This window comes from Takifugu rubripes, chromosome 20 (assembly GCF_901000725.2).
Source record: "Takifugu rubripes chromosome 20, fTakRub1.2, whole genome shotgun sequence".
In the NCBI taxonomy this organism is placed as follows: domain Eukaryota; kingdom Metazoa; phylum Chordata; class Actinopteri; order Tetraodontiformes; family Tetraodontidae; genus Takifugu; species Takifugu rubripes.
This window is the reverse complement of record NC_042304.1, coordinates 2,685,540-2,702,347: the sequence shown is the minus strand read 5'-3', so window position 1 is coordinate 2,702,347 and position 16,808 is coordinate 2,685,540. Positions and strand designations below refer to the sequence as shown.

Here is a 16,808-nt window from a genome sequence, read left to right as displayed (position 1 = left end):
GCACCTGGGCTGAAGCACTGACATATAACATCCATAGTTGTCTGTGGTGGATCCCATTTTCTTGTGCAATGATCTCACATGTTGAGAACTTGTTTGAGAGGTTGGTGAGAAGTGAATGATGTTTTCCAAGTATTTTCCCTGAACTGAACATTGCAGCGAGTTGGTTTTTCCACAAGTTGCTCCCTGTCTGAATAACCTCACTAAAATGCTTGAATTCAATCTATTATGATTTCAAAAGACTGAAAATGAAAACACAACTCTGGCAAACGATTTTTTTTATTAGAAAATATTGTCTGTCATTCACTTCAAGCATTGTTCTACATATTTATACAATTTTTAAAACATTTGATATAGATTCAATGTTAGTTTTTTCTTGTTTTTTTATGGGGGGGGGGGGGGGGGTCAGGTAGTAGTAGTTCTATCTAGTAATCATTTTAATTAAATGATTTAATTCATTACTCCACTGTTACAAATGTGTTTGTTTTATGCTAATTTGAGATGACACAGTTCCAACTTTGACAGAATTTTTCAAATGAGTGTAATATTTTCCATCATACAGTCTCTGAAAACATGTTACACTTTGCTTTTATGACAGTGTTTCAAAGCATCTTTCAGCGCTGCTAACACCTTGTCTACGTTGGTCTTGCTGCTGTTACATCCCATAAGTCCTACACGCAGAACCTGAAAAGACAAATTTCTCAGTGGTACTGTAAAGGATATATTTGTGTTCTAATCATCTTTTCTCACCAAGCCAATCGATGGTCCAAGTCCTCCAGAAATCTCTACAGAGCCTGTGTGGATCTTAGGGAACGAGTACAGTGCACTGACAGGTTTGAATATGAAACACACACACACACACACCCACACAGACACACACAATATAATCATATAACATTGTTTGTGATCTTTCTTTAGAGAAAGAGGAGATTTTATCAGATGTCACTTCTCGTCTTTGGTTCACCTACAGAAAAAGCTTTCCCCCAATTGGTGAGTGACCACGTGAGTAAATGAAGCTCTTCGTCGTTGGTTTGATGTTGGGAATGACACCTGTTGCCGTATGCATCACAGGTGGCACAGGGCCGACATCAGATACAGGATGGGGATGTATGTTGCGATGTGGCCAGATGATTCTGGGGCAGGCGTTAATGTGCAGACATTTAGGCAGAGGTGAGACACTTTCCATTGAGGATGCCAGACTTTAAGTTTGTGACACTGGTTTCACTAATGAAAGTCATTTTAAACATGTTTAAAAACAGTTTTTCTGTTTTCAGACTGGCGATGGGTCAGAGGACAGAAACAAAGACAGGAGTACATCAGCATTCTCAATGCATTTATTGATAAAAAAGACAGTTATTATTCCATCCATCAAATTGGTAAGTTTTTGCAAAATGCTTTTCATTATATGAAGGTTTCATGAAGGGATGACTACATTTTTCTTTTCTTCTTAATGGTGGCAGCCCAAATGGGAGTTGGGGAGGGGAAGCCTATTGGCCAGTGGTATGGACCAAACACAGTTGCCCAGGTTCTAAAGTAAGTGTAGAGAAGCTAGATTCTACTTTTCTGCTTTCTGTTCATTGTGGTGTCTTGTGCAAATACAAAAACACATGTGATGTTCGCTGTGGTCATGCTAATAAAAACTGATTGCTCATATTTGTGTTTCTAAATGGTCTTATACTTGAAATTTAGAAAGTTAGCATTAGCCACATAAATATTTTGTGTTAAAACTGGAAGCTGATTGCATCATTTCACAAAGGAAGTATTAACTTACAGCCTGGATGCCCGTATTTCAGGAGTCAGTTTAAATTAATGATGAACAGGACTTTTTTTTCTCTGCCCCCAATATTCAACTACCCAATTTTTGGAATGGACAAAGAAATTTCCAAATAAAAGGCAACAACATCTGTTGAATCATTGCCAAGGTTGCTCGTTGCTAGTTTTTCTTTGTATCCCTTCCATGCCATTTAAGATTATTAAAACTCGGCCTTTTTCCTTCCTCTCAGGATATTTACAGCATGTTTTGCAAGTTACAACCATGTTATCCATTTAAGAAACAGTAAAAATACACACCAGTGATGCCATGTTTTGTCACGGTTTGCAGCAGATGAGTCCTCTTTGTGGCATCTTAATGCTGTCGCACCACTGGCAGGCTTAAAAAAAGTTGGCTTGTTAATTAAATGGCTAAATTTAATCGGTTATTTTTGTCTTAAACTATAATCCTATTTTAAAAAATCAATGACTGTTAATGTAGCGTTTAAAGAACTATGATTTCACTCAGATGCAGTGACAGATATTATCACAGTGTTAATTGGGGGCAGTGCTATGTCCTTGTATAGCCACCTGCTATTCTTGAGCATCTGAATGCACAAGAGCATTTTTAATCATTTGCATTGTAAGACAGAAAAGGCTGTAAAATGTGAAAGTGTGATTATCTTCTAGCGACTGGTAATTAGGTGATACTAGAAAAGTGGATTATTTCAAGATGTCAAGTAGTGAATATCTAATGTATTTAGATTGTGCTGATTAGCATGTCAACACAATAGCTACACTACACAGGGGCTCAGTGTGTTGTCCTGTTTTCAGAAAACTGGCTGTGTTTGACACATGGAGCAGATTAGTGGTTCATGTTGCCATGGACAATACAGTGGTCATCGAGGAGATCAGTGAGTACAATTTTCAAATGGCCAAAACAGAACTTTTATTCCAGATATCCACCATGATTGTTGAAAGTCTTAAGTTCTCCCACAAAGGGAATCTCAACACCGACCCATTATTCTTGTCTACAGAACGTCTCTGTATGCCCTGGCTGGACAAAGCAGAGGTCTTTGGTGAACCGGAGAGGGTGGGGGAACTCAATGGCTGCCTGGAGGGGGCATGTGCCCTCTCTGAGGAGGAGGTGGCTCTGTGGAAACCCCTGGTCCTGCTCATCCCACTCAGGCTGGGTTTAAGTGATATAAATGGAGCCTACATAGAAACATTGAAGGTCAGTTACTGTCCTGGGAAGTCAGAACATATTTTTGTAGTTGAAGTCAATGCACATGTTCCTCTCTTACTCTAATGTTAAACATCAGGGACTGTGTGATGGGATTGGGGTTCATTTGAATTGTTGCTAGTGTATACGTACATATATACGACATATAATATGTGTCTTTTCTTTCAGATTCACATTGACCATGAAAGTGCTATTCTGTTTTTTCCCCTAGAAATGCTTCATGCTGCCTCAGTCACTTGGTGTTATTGGTGGAAAACCCAATAGTGCCCATTACTTCATTGGATATGTTGGTGTGTCATTTCTGCAAAAAAGATCAACTATATAAGCAGTACATGTTCATACCTGGAACATTCGAAGATAATAAGCTTTTGCTGTGCCTACCAGGAGGGGAGCTCATCTATTTAGACCCACACACCACCCAGACAGCAGTGGAGCCATGTGAACATGGCCAATTTCCCGATGACACATACCATTGTCAGCACCCACCCTGCCGGATGCACATTTGTGAACTGGACCCATCTATTGCTGTGGTACAAACTTCAACAAATTAATAACTTGGATATCTTTATTTTGATTCCCTGAAAGTCCTCAAATTGTTAAATGTATTTTTTCCAATTCACAATGTAGAATGTAACCCCCCCCCCCTCGCCAAAAGGCAGTTTTATTAGAAGCAGAATTACAAGTTTTAAAACAATCAAAGGATCCTTTTCCACTTATCTACACATTTTTAGTAAACTGCACCCTTATCCTTCATAATTCACACAGTTTAATTATTTGCCTTTGCTAAAACCTGTTTTTTCAGTAACTGAAGCTTAAAGATAATTCCCATTCTTTTGCTTTCTGCCAGGGTTTCTTCTGCAGAACAGAGGACGAGTTTGATGATTGGTGTATGCGAATAAGAAGGGTGTGTTTTCATTCATTCACTTGCTTGGCAGTTACCACTGAACATAAACCATCCTTCTAAAATGCCCTTTTCCCATCCAGCTGTCCTGCAACAAAGACAACCTGCCCATGTTTGAACTCGTAGATAGTCAGCCCTCCCATCTGGTTGGTGTGGATGCCATTAATCTGACCCCTGGTGAGAAAACAAATTCTTTGCCAAATGCCCCCCCCCCCCCCTTTTTTTTTTAATAAATCTTTTTTGCCAATAATTACTTTGCAGATTTCTCAGACTCAGAAAGGCTGGAGCGGTTCTTTGACTCAGAAGATGAAGAGTTTGAGATCCTGTCCCTGTGAAGAACTAAGGATGATGATTTCCTGTTCAGATGCAGAAAGCCTCTCCTCTGGATTAGAGTGGAATATTACCTGAAGAACTCCAGCCGGGCCAGTTGTGATGGTGTAATCCGCGTGTCACACAATTTTGAACAACCACAAAGAATCTGTGTCCAACTCTGAGAGTCTGGTGGAAGCTGTGGTGGGAGCTCAGGACATAATTCTGTATGCACATTTTCACCTTTCCATTCAAGTCTTAACACTTTAAATGTGTATTCTTAAATTATATGGTGCCTTTCCCTGTCTCTAAAAGCAAGATTGCCATAACAAATATAGTTCATGATGGCTTGCATACTTTGTCACTAACTTAAGTAATTTAAGAGCCTGTAAGGAAGGTGGACAAGTCGTACTAACTGAATGCAAAGAACCATTGCCAACTCCAAGAAGTTAAATAATATTTATTGAATCATCACAATACAGATCAAGTGAAAAATGGAACCTGTAAAAACAATGAGTTTGAAATAAAAGTCAGTGATGGACAATAATTTGACTCATGATCATATGAAATGAGTCGAAGCATTTCTTCTGCTTCCAGATCACGTAAAATTAAATCTGTACAACACGGAAGAGCTGTGATGTTAGTTTCTTCACTTCAGCTCAGTGTTACTGCCACAGCTCTCCCAATGGCAGGTTCTGAGCTATATTAATCGCATTAAGAGAATGTTCTGTAATGTCCTTGTGCACATCTTCAACATTCATGGAGGCATCAATTACCTGAAACAGGAGTTTATGCATTAATATAAATGATCTGTATAATCTGTAAATATAATAATCTGACCCTTGATGCGTTTACATTTCCTACTGGCTTCATACCTTCCAGTTGACTGTTTCATCCTCCATCAGATGTTTAAATTGCTGTTGAACTGCACATTGGAAACTACTCTTCTCATATCTTTCCATACCAAAGTGCCCTCTGAGTGCAGCCTCAGCTGGACTGAGCTGCAGAAATAAGACAAGGTCCGGTTTTGGCAGGCCCACATCAGGCTGCTTGCACCAGTGCAGACTGAACCCCTAAAATGACACGCAACATGCCACATCATGGACCATCACAAAAAAAAAAAAGAGGTCAATTCTGAATGGTTGAGCAAATACTCACTGGTTTGGCACTGGTGAAAGCAACTCCAGAAAAGGCGTATCTGTCTACCACCAAAGTGGTCCCTTGCTCCAGCTTTTTCTTTATCAGCGGTCTATAATCGGAATTGTCAGGGTTGATATTGCATTATAACGTTTAAATTACTCTACATACTGACAGAATCTGAGTGACTACAACATTAACTGTTTAACCTGAATGAGTTATGATCCAATGAGCTTTACGCCCACAAACATTTAAATCACCAAATCTTTATCACCGTCTGAAGTTGTCATTTGTTATGCGTTTGTGATCTAAATCAGTGGTGTAATTTGCATGAAGTTTGAAGCTACTACACTGCAGTACTCTTTTCCTACTACGGTAGGCTGTTTGCATTACAAGCCCAAGTGCCCTGAACCTTTTTTTCCTCTCCTTTATGCAAACCGGATCAGATCTTTTTTCAACAGCTAAGGAGACATTTGACGTTTTAGACATTTGGGGGAGGGACACACACATCACATCAGGGCCGTCAGCGGTTGTCACTGTTGTCTATTACAGACACAAGAAATTAGGCCTGCAGTGTCAGAGAGCAGAAAACCGATTTATGCGTCGAATTAACTCCCTTGTTAGTGAATTTGCGTTCACTTAAAGCAAACATATTTATAAAAAAATAAAAAAAAAAAAAAGTCTTACACCAGTTCCCAGCGGTTGGCAGAGAACAGCAGGTGCACGGTTTGGTCCGATAACTCACTTTGGTTCTCCAGGTAGGCGCTGATCATCTTCCCAATTGTAGTTGTCCTGTCTGCCCCCAAAGAATTAGAAAGCTCATTACGCTAACGATAAAGCAAGTTATTAAGACATGTCACGGTAAACCATGGTTATTGTTACTTCACAGCGATATACGGGCCATAAGCATGAACAGAACATAAATACGTGGTTAAAAACGCCATACCTGGAAACCTCATCATTTCAGCGGGGTGACCCTTGCGTCGCAACGCTTGGACCAGTTTTTGGCACTGGGTTGTTTTCCCAGCTTTGTCCACTCCCTCCAGCACGATAAGCGCCCCTCGTTTACACGCCATCCCCACGAATCTTAACACCGAGGCGCAAACTAGAGGTTCCACTAGGTTTAAAATTTGCCTTGACCCGAAATTTACCCGCCTTAACTACAGACGTCAACAGGAAGGATCTACAATGACGTACTTCCTGCAACCTTTTTTAAAACAACTTTATTTAAAACAAAAAGCAGCAACGGCGCGAGAGGGTTCGTTCCTCTCGACTGCAAGGCTCAACTTCCCCGATAATGTCATAAGTAAACTGTCCAATATGAATTGTTCTGTTAACATTTCGTCGACCACAAATTAATCTCGAAGACGAGTTCGACGAGAGTCATCAAGTTAAACCAAAATTCGAATGAATCTATAATTGTTTTTGTTGTTGTCCCATCTCCTTCATCAACATGACGAAAGGTAGTTGGTTCCTTGTGGAGTGGAGGCACCTGGGCTGAAGCACTGACATATAACATCCATAGTTGTCTGTGGTGGATCCCATTTTCTTGTGCAATGATCTCACATGTTGAGAACTTGTTTGAGAGGTTGGTGAGAAGTGAATGATGTTTTCCAAGTATTTTCCCTGAACTGAACATTGCAGCGAGTTGGTTTTTCTACAAGTTGCTCCCTGTCTGAATAACCTCACTAAAATGCTTGAATTCAATCTATTATGATTTCAAAAGACTGAAAATGAAAACACAACTCTGGCAAAAGATTTTTTTTATTAGAAAATATTGTCTGTCATTCACTTCAAGCATTGTTCTACATATTTATACAATTTTTAAAACATTTGATATAGATTCAATGTTAGTTTTTTGTTGTTTTTTTTATGGGGGGGGGGGGGGGGGGTCAGGTAGTAGTAGTTCTATCTAGTAATCATTTTAATTAAATGATTTAATTCATTACTCCACTGTTACAGATGTGTTTGTTTTATGCTAATTTGAGATGACACAGTTCCAACTTTGACAGAATTTTTCAAATGAGTGTAATATTTTCCATCATACAGTCTCTGAAAACATGTTACACTTTGCTTTTATGACAGTGTTTCAAAGCATCTTTCAGCGCTGCTAACACCTTGTCTACGTTGGTCTTGCTGCTGTTACATCCCATAAGTCCTACACGCAGAACCTGAAAAGACAAATTTCTCAGTGGTACTGTAAAGGATATATTTGTGTTCTAATCATCTTTTCTCACCAAGCCAATCGATGGTCCAAGTCCTCCAGAAATCTCTATGTTGTGTGTTTTCATGATGTAGTTTGTGATCTCTTTCCAGTTATAGCCATGAGGAGCAACAATAGTGGTAACAGTAGGAAGTCTTGCTTTCTGGAACAAACATTTTTCCAAAACTGCAGCTTAAATAACAAATCAGACTATACAGACAAAAAATTTACAAAAAACAACTCACCCTCTCTTTAACAAAAAGTTTGAGACCCATACTCTCTAGACCAGCCTGGAAATATTCTGCCACTTTTTCATGTCTTTTCCAGGAATTCTCCAGACTCTAAAAATGCGATAAGGTGGTGGGTCATATATGGCTGATACCTCTATTATGTAACACTTGGTTACACTTGTGTTGTAGGACAATGCTACACCAGATAGAAATATCCATTCAATATCAGAGAAGGGCAATGGGATTCATGCACAATACGTACATGTTTGAATGTTCGTATAGAACATGAATGTGCAATACACAGTAGTTAGAAAGTAAATATATTTGTGGTACATTTGAACTCTCTAAATACCTGTATATATTTCATGCAGTAGAAAATCGACATGCATTCAAAAATATTTACGAGACTATAGTAAATTATTTTACAGTATATTATGCATATTTACTATTTGTTGTACTATATACAGTACTATACATGAAAAGAGAAACTTACCTTAAAATATAATTAAGATATAAGCCCCATAGAAAGTACCCATATATATATACACACTTTTTTCAAATGACAAACATTACAAGATATATTTATTATATTTTAGTACTTGCTCACTTATTTACTTTATTATAGTTGTGGATTGAAAAATTACTAAATAATCAAACAATATGCTCAAAAAAAGCAAAGGTAGGTTTCTCTTTTCATGTTATATGCAATATACAGCACAAAATCAGTGTTTATCTGCAAACCTGTTGAGTGACTGTGATTTCTACCTCCCTTACCTCTTCAGCAAGAATGGCCAAACTCTCCCTCAGAGAGTAAAATGCATTGACTGGTCCTGTGTGATGATATCTAAAAGGGGAAAAGGAGTAATATTCACAAAGTGTGAACATCATGGATCTAATGAGCTTTAATTAGAAAAACATCTTTAGTTTGTTGCTCACATTCTGGATGGTTTGCCATCACATCCCCAGTAGTTAGCCAGCCAATTCAAGTCCAAGAAGAAGGATATGGGCTTTGTTTTTCGGTGGAATATTTTCTGACTGGATACATTTTATTTTATTTATGTAAATAATAAAACATGCAAAACACCATAAAACAACTGTATCTCTCTCACCATGCTCTTTCACTGAAGGAGATGGGGGCAGTTCCAGGAGGAGCATTTAAAACCTTTTGTGAGCCTGTGTAAAGGATGTCTATACCTGCATATATAAACATGAAATAATGTTGACCTCAAAACAACAGAGAAGAATTGGTTAATCTCTATCTGTCCCCAAACCTTGCTCATCCATGTAGAGAGGGACCCCTCCTATTGATGCCACAGAGTCCACGAGAAACAAGCAGTCATACCTGTAGGAATGATGGGCACACAGCTTTTATGACCTTTCATTTACTGACATGACCATAAGCCCGGAATGCAGCAGCTCACTTGTGGCACAGCTCTCCGATGCCATCTAAAGGATGTAAGACTCCCGTAGAGGACTCTCCATGGGCAAGGAAAAATACCACTGGACTGTACTTTGACAAGGCCTTACAGAAAAGGAATGCTTATTAATCAGAATAAATTGTCGGAACAGTAATATCAGTCATCTATTGATACCTGCTCAATTTCTGCATTAGTGAAATATCCACCAGGGGGCGACACGATGGTGTTTACTCGGGCACCTGTTGCACAAGCACGAGATTCAACATGTGATATATATATATATATATATATATATATATATATATATCACATATATCACATATATCACATGCCTTGGACAAATATATATATATATTTTTTTGGGTCACTTGTATTTGTTTAGGCATCTTTAAAATTTACACCCCACTACATTTTAGAGGATCATATTATTCATTAAAAGAGACTTCTCAATACTATTATTCATTACTGTAGGTACAAGTTTAAGGTTACAAGTGCATTTCTGATTAGCAGCAAATATTAGAGAATGAAATTTAAAATATGATGGACAGAAAATAGTTTTCACTTTCCGATTAAGAATGAGGTAAAAAAGCCAATTTGGGAGTTTTGGTAGTTCCCTGAGTAAATTCGGTTGTGTGATCTAGCCAGCGAAGCTCATTGATGATAATATTTTGACGAGGTTTATTGTAGAAAAAGAGCATCATGTCTTACCAATCCTCTCAGCCATTTCTGCTGCTCGCTCGCCCCAAATACCATTGACAGCAGTCAGGACACTCTCCCCAGCCTCCACTGCATTGAAGATGGCACACTCCATAGCAGTGTGACCAGTCCCGCTCACGGCTAAAGTCATTATGTTTCGGGTCTGGAACATGTACTGGATCCCACTTTTAATGTCACTCATTATCTGTCATTCAAAATTGACAAATTTTAACAACTTTTCCCGTACCAGCTTTAACTGCATCAAATGAATTTGTTGTTTCAGAATTTGTTTGCTGGATGTATCTATGGATATGTTGGTTTGTATTTATAGTCTAAATTTATACACAGTTAAACCTCATTAAGTCCTTTAATAGGAAAAACTAAAAATGGCCTCACTGCAGTTTTATTATGATTTTATTAAACAATATTTGACCCCTACTATTCTTTATGAGCTCATGCAGTAGTTTACTTTCTTAACAGAGTATTTTGATGGAAAGACAAACAAATCAGTAAGAGATGAGAAAAGTAGTGAGCGCAGATGTAGACATGCATACAGTATTACAATGAGATTAGAAAATCCTTCCAAGATCAAAAAAATAACTAGCATTTTTGCTTTTTGGAAATATCCCATCAAAGCATTATGATTTTTCAACAGGTTATACTGTGTTGTGCGACATTACCTCAAATGTTTCTTCGTGCATGTGTCCAATGACTGGGTTCGCCCCAGCCTGTAAAATTCGTGCCGGAACATTGGATGGTCCAGGTCCAAACATAAGACGATGTGGAACAGTTAAAGGTTTCTTCAGACACTTTGGTGGAGGTATGGAAACAGACATTGTGGGTTGGTGTGTTGAGCCCCAGAAAAGCCACAAAAGCCTAAGTGAGCAGCTAAAGTTAAATTTTAGCTTAAAGTTGGCCACACCACTCAATCTGACCAGTGAGCTCCTTGTATATGGAGAGGATCACAGGATTGTCTCTTTGACTCACAGAAGCATGTGTAATGAGTAAAAGAGCGTTATGCTTTCACAACACCCAGATAAGGAAGCAAAGATGTTAATAATTGACTCCAGATCATACACACAGCAGCTTTAGATCACACCACTTCAACCAGGATGATAAACTATCAACAACAGTAAATCTTACTGGGTCTTCTAAACTGCTGATTTTAATAATTGAATATGTTTCTACTAATATTTTCATGGACTAAAATATAAAGTATATACAGTAGATATGAAGATATTTGGTTTACCTTCAATCAAATGTTTTTGATTTTTGTAAAGTGGGCAAGATTTGAATACACAAGGTAGGGTAGTATAGGGTAGGATGGGGGTATTTTTCAAAGTAAATTTCTGATCTAATATTCAGGTTATAATTTTATAACCTGAATCATGTTTTAGAATGAACACTTTTAAGAACTGTGCACCGCTGAACACATTAGATGCCTAAGACAAAGAAAGAGGAACCATATTCCTTTATTTATTTATTTATTCATTCATTCATTTTAGGAGCAATTTCTATTTTTCCATTTTAATTTCTCTTAAAATAAACAATTTTTCTTAATGAAAAATGGAAAAAAAGTTTGGCAAATGATCCTCTTAGATTCCAACCACAGAGTTTTGTTGATTTGTGTTACTGTTAGCTGGCTTGATGTTTCCTCTGAGGGATGAGAAGATGCTTCCCCAGAGGCTCGGGGCAAAATGATCCCTCTTGGTACACCAGCCTCCCCCTGACAATGGTAGCACGTACTACTCCTTGCAGTGTGATGCCAAGATAAGGACTTAACTGCAACGATAACCACAAATCAGGTCAAACCTAAACATGTTTGAGATGCCAAACCAATCAGTACCAATCTGGTTTACCTTATTTTTATGATGTATGTTTGCTTCCGTAATCTGCAAGAGAGAGCAGAAATCTAAATTTATTAAAGGCCAACATCCCCTGAGCCTGGGGGAAATCTAGGATTTTCAAATGTTAGCCAATTTTAAAAATGTAGGAGACCTCCGACATGAAGATTATTTCACCCATCTTAATTCTATAAATCAGGTTAACACACACTAGAAGACGTGATGAGACTGAGAGACCACACACCTGATGACTATAGCAGAGCTGTACAACATTCAATATCACAAATGAGGAAATTGTACCAAATAGGGTTACAACAAAATGCGAAATGCTTGGTTTTGATTATGGGGAAAACAAACCATAACTGAATGAATACTGCAGATGATTCTTCTTACTAACTTGAAATTGGCTATCTGGATCCCAAATGACCAGGTCTGCATCATAACTGGGGGCCAGGCTGCCCTTCAGGTGGTCAAGGCCGCAAAGTTGGGCTGTTCTCTTGCTGAGGAGTCTCACTACGTCTGGCAACTCAAAGCCTCTCTTACTGGCTGAACTCCAGAACAAAGGCAGAGCTGTGAATGAGGAATCAATGGAGGTGGAATGATGAGTTGAAAATGATCACATCAGGAAGAAGCACAAAGAAGTGATGAAGTATACTGTAGCTCTTGGTCAGACTTTGAACTCTTTATGTCTTTGTGTCAATAATAAATGATCATTTGACTCCCTAACATGTCACTCACATGTTTCACTGGTTTACCCCTGTGTTAAAAGAAAAGTTTAACACCCAAAACAATTTTTACATGCATGTCAGAGGAAAATACCATTTTAAATGTTCTGATATTCTAGATAATTTCATAAGTGAAGTTTTTCACTCATTTGTACCTTCCCTCACTTCGGATTAAATCACCTGATCTTGATATCAGGGCACTGATTACCAGTTAAGTAAACAAAGGAATCTTACTGGTTCAATAGCCAAGTAAGTAGATTTGTAAAATGGAGAAAAAAACCAGAAACATAATAGTAATCAGTATGTGGTATCACTCATTACCGGTAAGTCTTGACCATTCCAGCATCTATACTGCTATACCCTTGCGAATGATCTATTGATGCTGTGCACCGCATGCTTCCAAGTAAATACTGTATTTCTTTTCCAGGAAAGTACGTGCAATCATATTTTACATGCATTACAACAGTATTATTAAAATAGTCTGAGTGCCAATGTGGACTATGTGCAATAGAAATGTGTCATCTATGAATCCATAAAATGATGGGAACATCTGTACATGATGGTGCTGATCCATTATGATTAATACATCATTTTCAGAAGATAATAACTTAATATTATGTTTGTTTTGTTCACAGCACTTGTAATTGGATTATATGTTTATTTTTTGGACTGATTTACCAAATTGCAAAGAAGAAATTCCTCCCCAGGCCTTCGTGAAATCACCACTATCCAGACTTTTCAAGTCAGGGGTACAAGGGGAATGGTCGGACACCACCATGTCAATGTGGCCAGCTTTCAGTGCAGACCATAGCTGTGCCTAGAAAAACAAGATCAATCTTAAACCAGTACCACCATAAAGAAATCAGGTATGTTCTAATGAAAGTTTTATATTGAAATAGATCTTATTGTTTGGGACTCCTATTCTTTTACCTGGTTATTGGAATCTCTGATTGGTGGACAGCATTTGAATTGTGTGGCTCCTGCAGGTATTTTCTCTGCACACAGGCTGAGGTAGTGGTGGGTTGTCTCCACGGTCAAAGGTGCTCCAGCCTGCCGTGCGGCCTGTATTTGTTTCAGTGGCTTTGCAGAGGATAAGTGAACTATATGGCAACGCACCCTGGAGGAAGCAATGTTGACCAAATGTTGCTGAACGCTACTTTGTTTGACCTAGTATAACATTATGATTGAAGGCCACTGCTGGTCATACTGGTAGTGGAGGCAGAGTTCTGTTACAGTCTGAATTGCTTCTATTTCCATTAAGTCTGGCCTGGACTGCAGGAATGTGGAGTACTCAGTAGGGTCTAAATGCAGGTGTTCTGGGAAGAGGTACAGGGTACATCTCAGAAGATTGTCATCCTTCTAAGTCAGGTTATTCCACTGAGTAAAAATCTCTTTTTAATTATTGGAATAAAAAATGGAATGACTGTCAAGGCAATTCCTCTCCATGTTCTTATTTTATAAGAATAATAAGACTATGGGATTTTAAAAAATAAAACATAGTGTTGTTTAACCTTTTAAAGACATGTTTGCTGGACTAAACATTCACATGTTAATTTGTTAAAACGGGTGTCTGAAATATAGATACAGTACCATTTCTCTCTGTAGTCTGCTGCAGTTCAGTCTCAGCATGAAACTAGAAGAGACAGACAGACAGACAGTATTTATTTATTTATATGATGACTGTGTATTGTGCATTTGGACAGTAATCACAAACGTGTTCACCAGCAGGACACTCCCAGTGCCTTGTAACTGTTTCATGGCTCTATGCAGATCTAAGTCAGTCACAGGTGGAAACTCCTCCACCCCGCTGTGAATGAGGAAACACTTGAAGCCAGCAACTCCAGCCTGGATCATGGGTCGGATTTCCAGCTGTGAGAAAAGAACAGTTCTTTGTGTATAGTCCTGTTATAATTGATCACAGGGTGCAGCTTAAACCTGCCTCTACCTCGTTTCCAGGGATCACTCCTCCCCAGAAAGCGGTATCCACAAAGCATTTTCCTTTTGCCTCCCGCAGCTTCTCATTAAAATGATCAAGAGTGGTAGTCGGAGGGATGCTGTTTCTAATTTAAAGAAAAAAATCACATTTTATATTAAAAAGTTATATTTATTAGTCCAGTTGTGTCTTAGAAAAACATCAACCTGTTGCAGTTAAAAGACTGGTCAAACTGTCACAATTCACTCAGTTACCACCAATATTATAAAGTGTTCCATATTTTAGAAAGTTTTGGATTTTTTAAAGGCATATATACACGTATACACCTTTTAATCTTAATTTAAGTTTTCTGCCAATAATATATAAACAAATAAAAATCCAAAAGTCACATGTGGAAAGTACACTAGTACATATTTGTACTTATGTATTTTCTCTGCAACATCAAATTGCCGCACTGTGCTGCTTCCAGGTGTCATTTTCAATCAAAAGGCAACAAAAGTCATTTGTCTGCATATTTTTCAAGGTGATAGAAAACAGAGAGTGTGGGGAAAAGCATGCAGACAGACTCAGTTGGCAAAAAGCACATTTTTCTGTTCTCAGCACCTCTCATTGGGCAATTTTGAGTGATTCGATGGACCAAAGGCTCAGAACAACCTCTGGCAATTGTTGCTGTTGCAGGAAATTTGGGTTAACTAAAAATTCCTTTCACAATTGTTGCCATTCATGTTACCATTCATGTGATATTATTCTTTTGGTTTTTTAAATTATTTATTTTTCTTTTTCATGATGTTGCTGGCAACTAAATAAACTGTTGCCAAAGCTTAGGTCATTATAAGTATAAGAAACTGTTATTTGATATTTTTCTGATAATTGTATTTAAATGTTATGACAGGAAAAGAACTGCAAATGGGCAAATATCCCACTTACAGTGGCATGTCCACGATTGTTGTCACTCCTCCTGCTGCAGCAGCCCTGGTGGCAGTCCAGAACCCTTCCCAGGAGCTGCGTCCTGGTTCGTTCACATGCACATGACAATCGACAATGCCTGGCATCACCACACTGTCACCAACATCCAACACCTGAGAACACAGGTCATCTGTTTCTGCATTTCATGTAAGCAATATCACACAAGAGTGCTGTTATGCTGAATATCAGCATTGGAGTGATAATATGCAGCCTTGTGCCTATGGCTGAATCACACCAGTGCTCTCACATGCACAGTGCAGTGATGTCTTTGAAAGGTCCCAGTGCTACTCTTTCGGTGGATGGGGCCCCCATGAAAATGTTGCTGAGGGCCCCGTTTGGCTACAGGCATGGGCATCACATGCATTATTCCATGAGAACAGGTGAGATTCTTAGGTGGCCATTATAGGTACCCAGCTAGTCTTTTCATGATGCAAAGAGGTTTAATCTAAATAAAGAAGGCTAGAGCTAGATAGTGAAAATATTAGTTTACAAATGTGACCATAAGCTAAATAGAGGGACGTTGTTCAATATTATTTTTAATCAGTAAGAATACATACACAAATATGAATGTCCATAAATCAAAATGATGACAAAATCATTTATAGTGCAAATCTTTATGCAAAGCTAGAATGACCCTTATAGGATTGGTTTAAATTTTATCACAGTGGCAGCATAAAATTTGTTTCTCCAGTCATACAATTGTGGGAAGAAATTTTAAACATGCATTACCTTAAAGCCAGCATCTGCAGAAAATTCCCCACGAGGGATTATTTCATGAATTTTTCCATCTTTTATTACAATTACAGCAGGAAGGACTTTATCATCGAGTAGCACCCTACTACTCCTGACAGCGGTAACTGTTGCGCCAAGATTCATTATCTGTTATTGTAGCCTGCTGAAATCGTACTTTCGAATAGTCGTGGATGGGTTGATCATAAATTCCCAGTTTTGCTACGAATGTTAATGTCTGTATTGATCAGTAGGTCTTGCGTGATGAAATCAGCACTTTCAAATTCTCTTTGCAATGATCAGAACTCGGCTCTGTGTCACGGTGGCTCAGTGGTTTGCATATGCAAACAGTGCTCACTCCTCCCTGGGGCTCTCTTCTCTGTGGAAACAGTGGAGATATGGCGCAAATCTCTTTTCTGAGTACTTGTTACTCTATCCTGAGTTTCTGTGTGCCACATCAGACCTGAAAACTGAAACTGAATTTTTAATTTTACTGGCAAATAAATTAAAAATGGCAGCACTTGGTTATTGTAAATGTGATATTAGAAATAGCTCTACATTGAAAAAAATACATTTTTATTCTTTGTGTCTAAGATTCTGATATACTGTTTGACCTCATTTTTTAAAAATGCAAGTGGTTTTTGGTTCCTGTATCAAAATTTCTGAGCTTATGCAATGTAGAACTGTATTTCTTCATAACCTTGTGTTACTATTATCCTTTCTTTTTG

General features: G+C 38.3%; 4 protein-coding genes and 1 long non-coding RNA gene across 6 annotated transcripts; 1 reads left to right on the top strand and 4 right to left on the bottom strand.

Moving 5' to 3' along the window:
- The first annotated feature begins 1 nt into the window (after position 1).
- On the top strand, positions 2-4,581 carry LOC115247265 (cysteine protease ATG4B-like). Of its 2 annotated transcripts, XM_029828433.1 has the most exons (13): positions 2-100; positions 752-830; positions 916-987; positions 1,069-1,167; positions 1,272-1,373; positions 1,458-1,530; positions 2,581-2,660; positions 2,784-2,980; positions 3,201-3,279; positions 3,374-3,519; positions 3,837-3,893; positions 3,974-4,067; positions 4,152-4,581. In XM_029828433.1, the coding sequence occupies exons 4-13, from the start codon at positions 1,107-1,109 to the stop codon at positions 4,223-4,225; spliced, it is 963 nt and encodes a 320-aa protein (XP_029684293.1). In that variant the 5' UTR covers positions 2-100; positions 752-830; positions 916-987; positions 1,069-1,106; the 3' UTR covers positions 4,226-4,581. The 2 variants fall into 2 exon arrangements, with proteins under 2 accessions (XP_029684293.1, XP_029684294.1); XM_029828434.1 differs by lacking the exon at positions 2-100 and having other exon boundaries at positions 744-830.
- LOC115247267 (uncharacterized) lies at positions 261-785 on the bottom strand. Its single transcript, XR_003886301.1, has 2 exons — positions 748-785; positions 261-681 (listed from the first exon to the last, which is right to left on the bottom strand). It is a non-coding gene; the product is annotated as an uncharacterized lncRNA (long non-coding RNA).
- A 58-nt stretch (positions 4,582-4,639) lies between the features above and the next one.
- Positions 4,640-6,524, bottom strand: dtymk (deoxythymidylate kinase (thymidylate kinase)). Its single transcript, XM_029828435.1, has 5 exons — positions 6,283-6,524; positions 6,024-6,132; positions 5,358-5,448; positions 5,075-5,272; positions 4,640-4,975 (listed from the first exon to the last, which is right to left on the bottom strand). The coding sequence occupies exons 1-5, from the start codon at positions 6,410-6,412 to the stop codon at positions 4,865-4,867; spliced, it is 639 nt and encodes a 212-aa protein (XP_029684295.1). The 5' UTR covers positions 6,413-6,524; the 3' UTR covers positions 4,640-4,864.
- Positions 6,525-7,084: 560 nt separating this feature from the next.
- Positions 7,085-10,888, bottom strand: agxta (alanine--glyoxylate and serine--pyruvate aminotransferase a). Its single transcript, XM_029828432.1, has 11 exons — positions 10,564-10,888; positions 9,896-10,088; positions 9,362-9,426; positions 9,191-9,291; positions 9,041-9,111; positions 8,879-8,963; positions 8,706-8,804; positions 8,544-8,613; positions 7,785-7,880; positions 7,574-7,702; positions 7,085-7,507 (listed from the first exon to the last, which is right to left on the bottom strand). The coding sequence occupies exons 1-11, from the start codon at positions 10,717-10,719 to the stop codon at positions 7,400-7,402; spliced, it is 1,173 nt and encodes a 390-aa protein (XP_029684292.1). The 5' UTR covers positions 10,720-10,888; the 3' UTR covers positions 7,085-7,399.
- Positions 10,889-11,337: 449 nt separating this feature from the next.
- On the bottom strand, positions 11,338-16,393 carry LOC101065314 (allantoinase, mitochondrial). Its single transcript, XM_003973815.3, has 11 exons — positions 16,081-16,393; positions 15,313-15,464; positions 14,398-14,512; positions 14,175-14,321; positions 14,043-14,085; positions 13,660-13,768; positions 13,383-13,569; positions 13,131-13,269; positions 12,125-12,297; positions 11,743-11,775; positions 11,338-11,665 (listed from the first exon to the last, which is right to left on the bottom strand). The coding sequence occupies exons 1-11, from the start codon at positions 16,225-16,227 to the stop codon at positions 11,519-11,521; spliced, it is 1,392 nt and encodes a 463-aa protein (XP_003973864.1). The 5' UTR covers positions 16,228-16,393; the 3' UTR covers positions 11,338-11,518.
- Between the last annotated feature and the right edge of the window lie 415 nt (positions 16,394-16,808).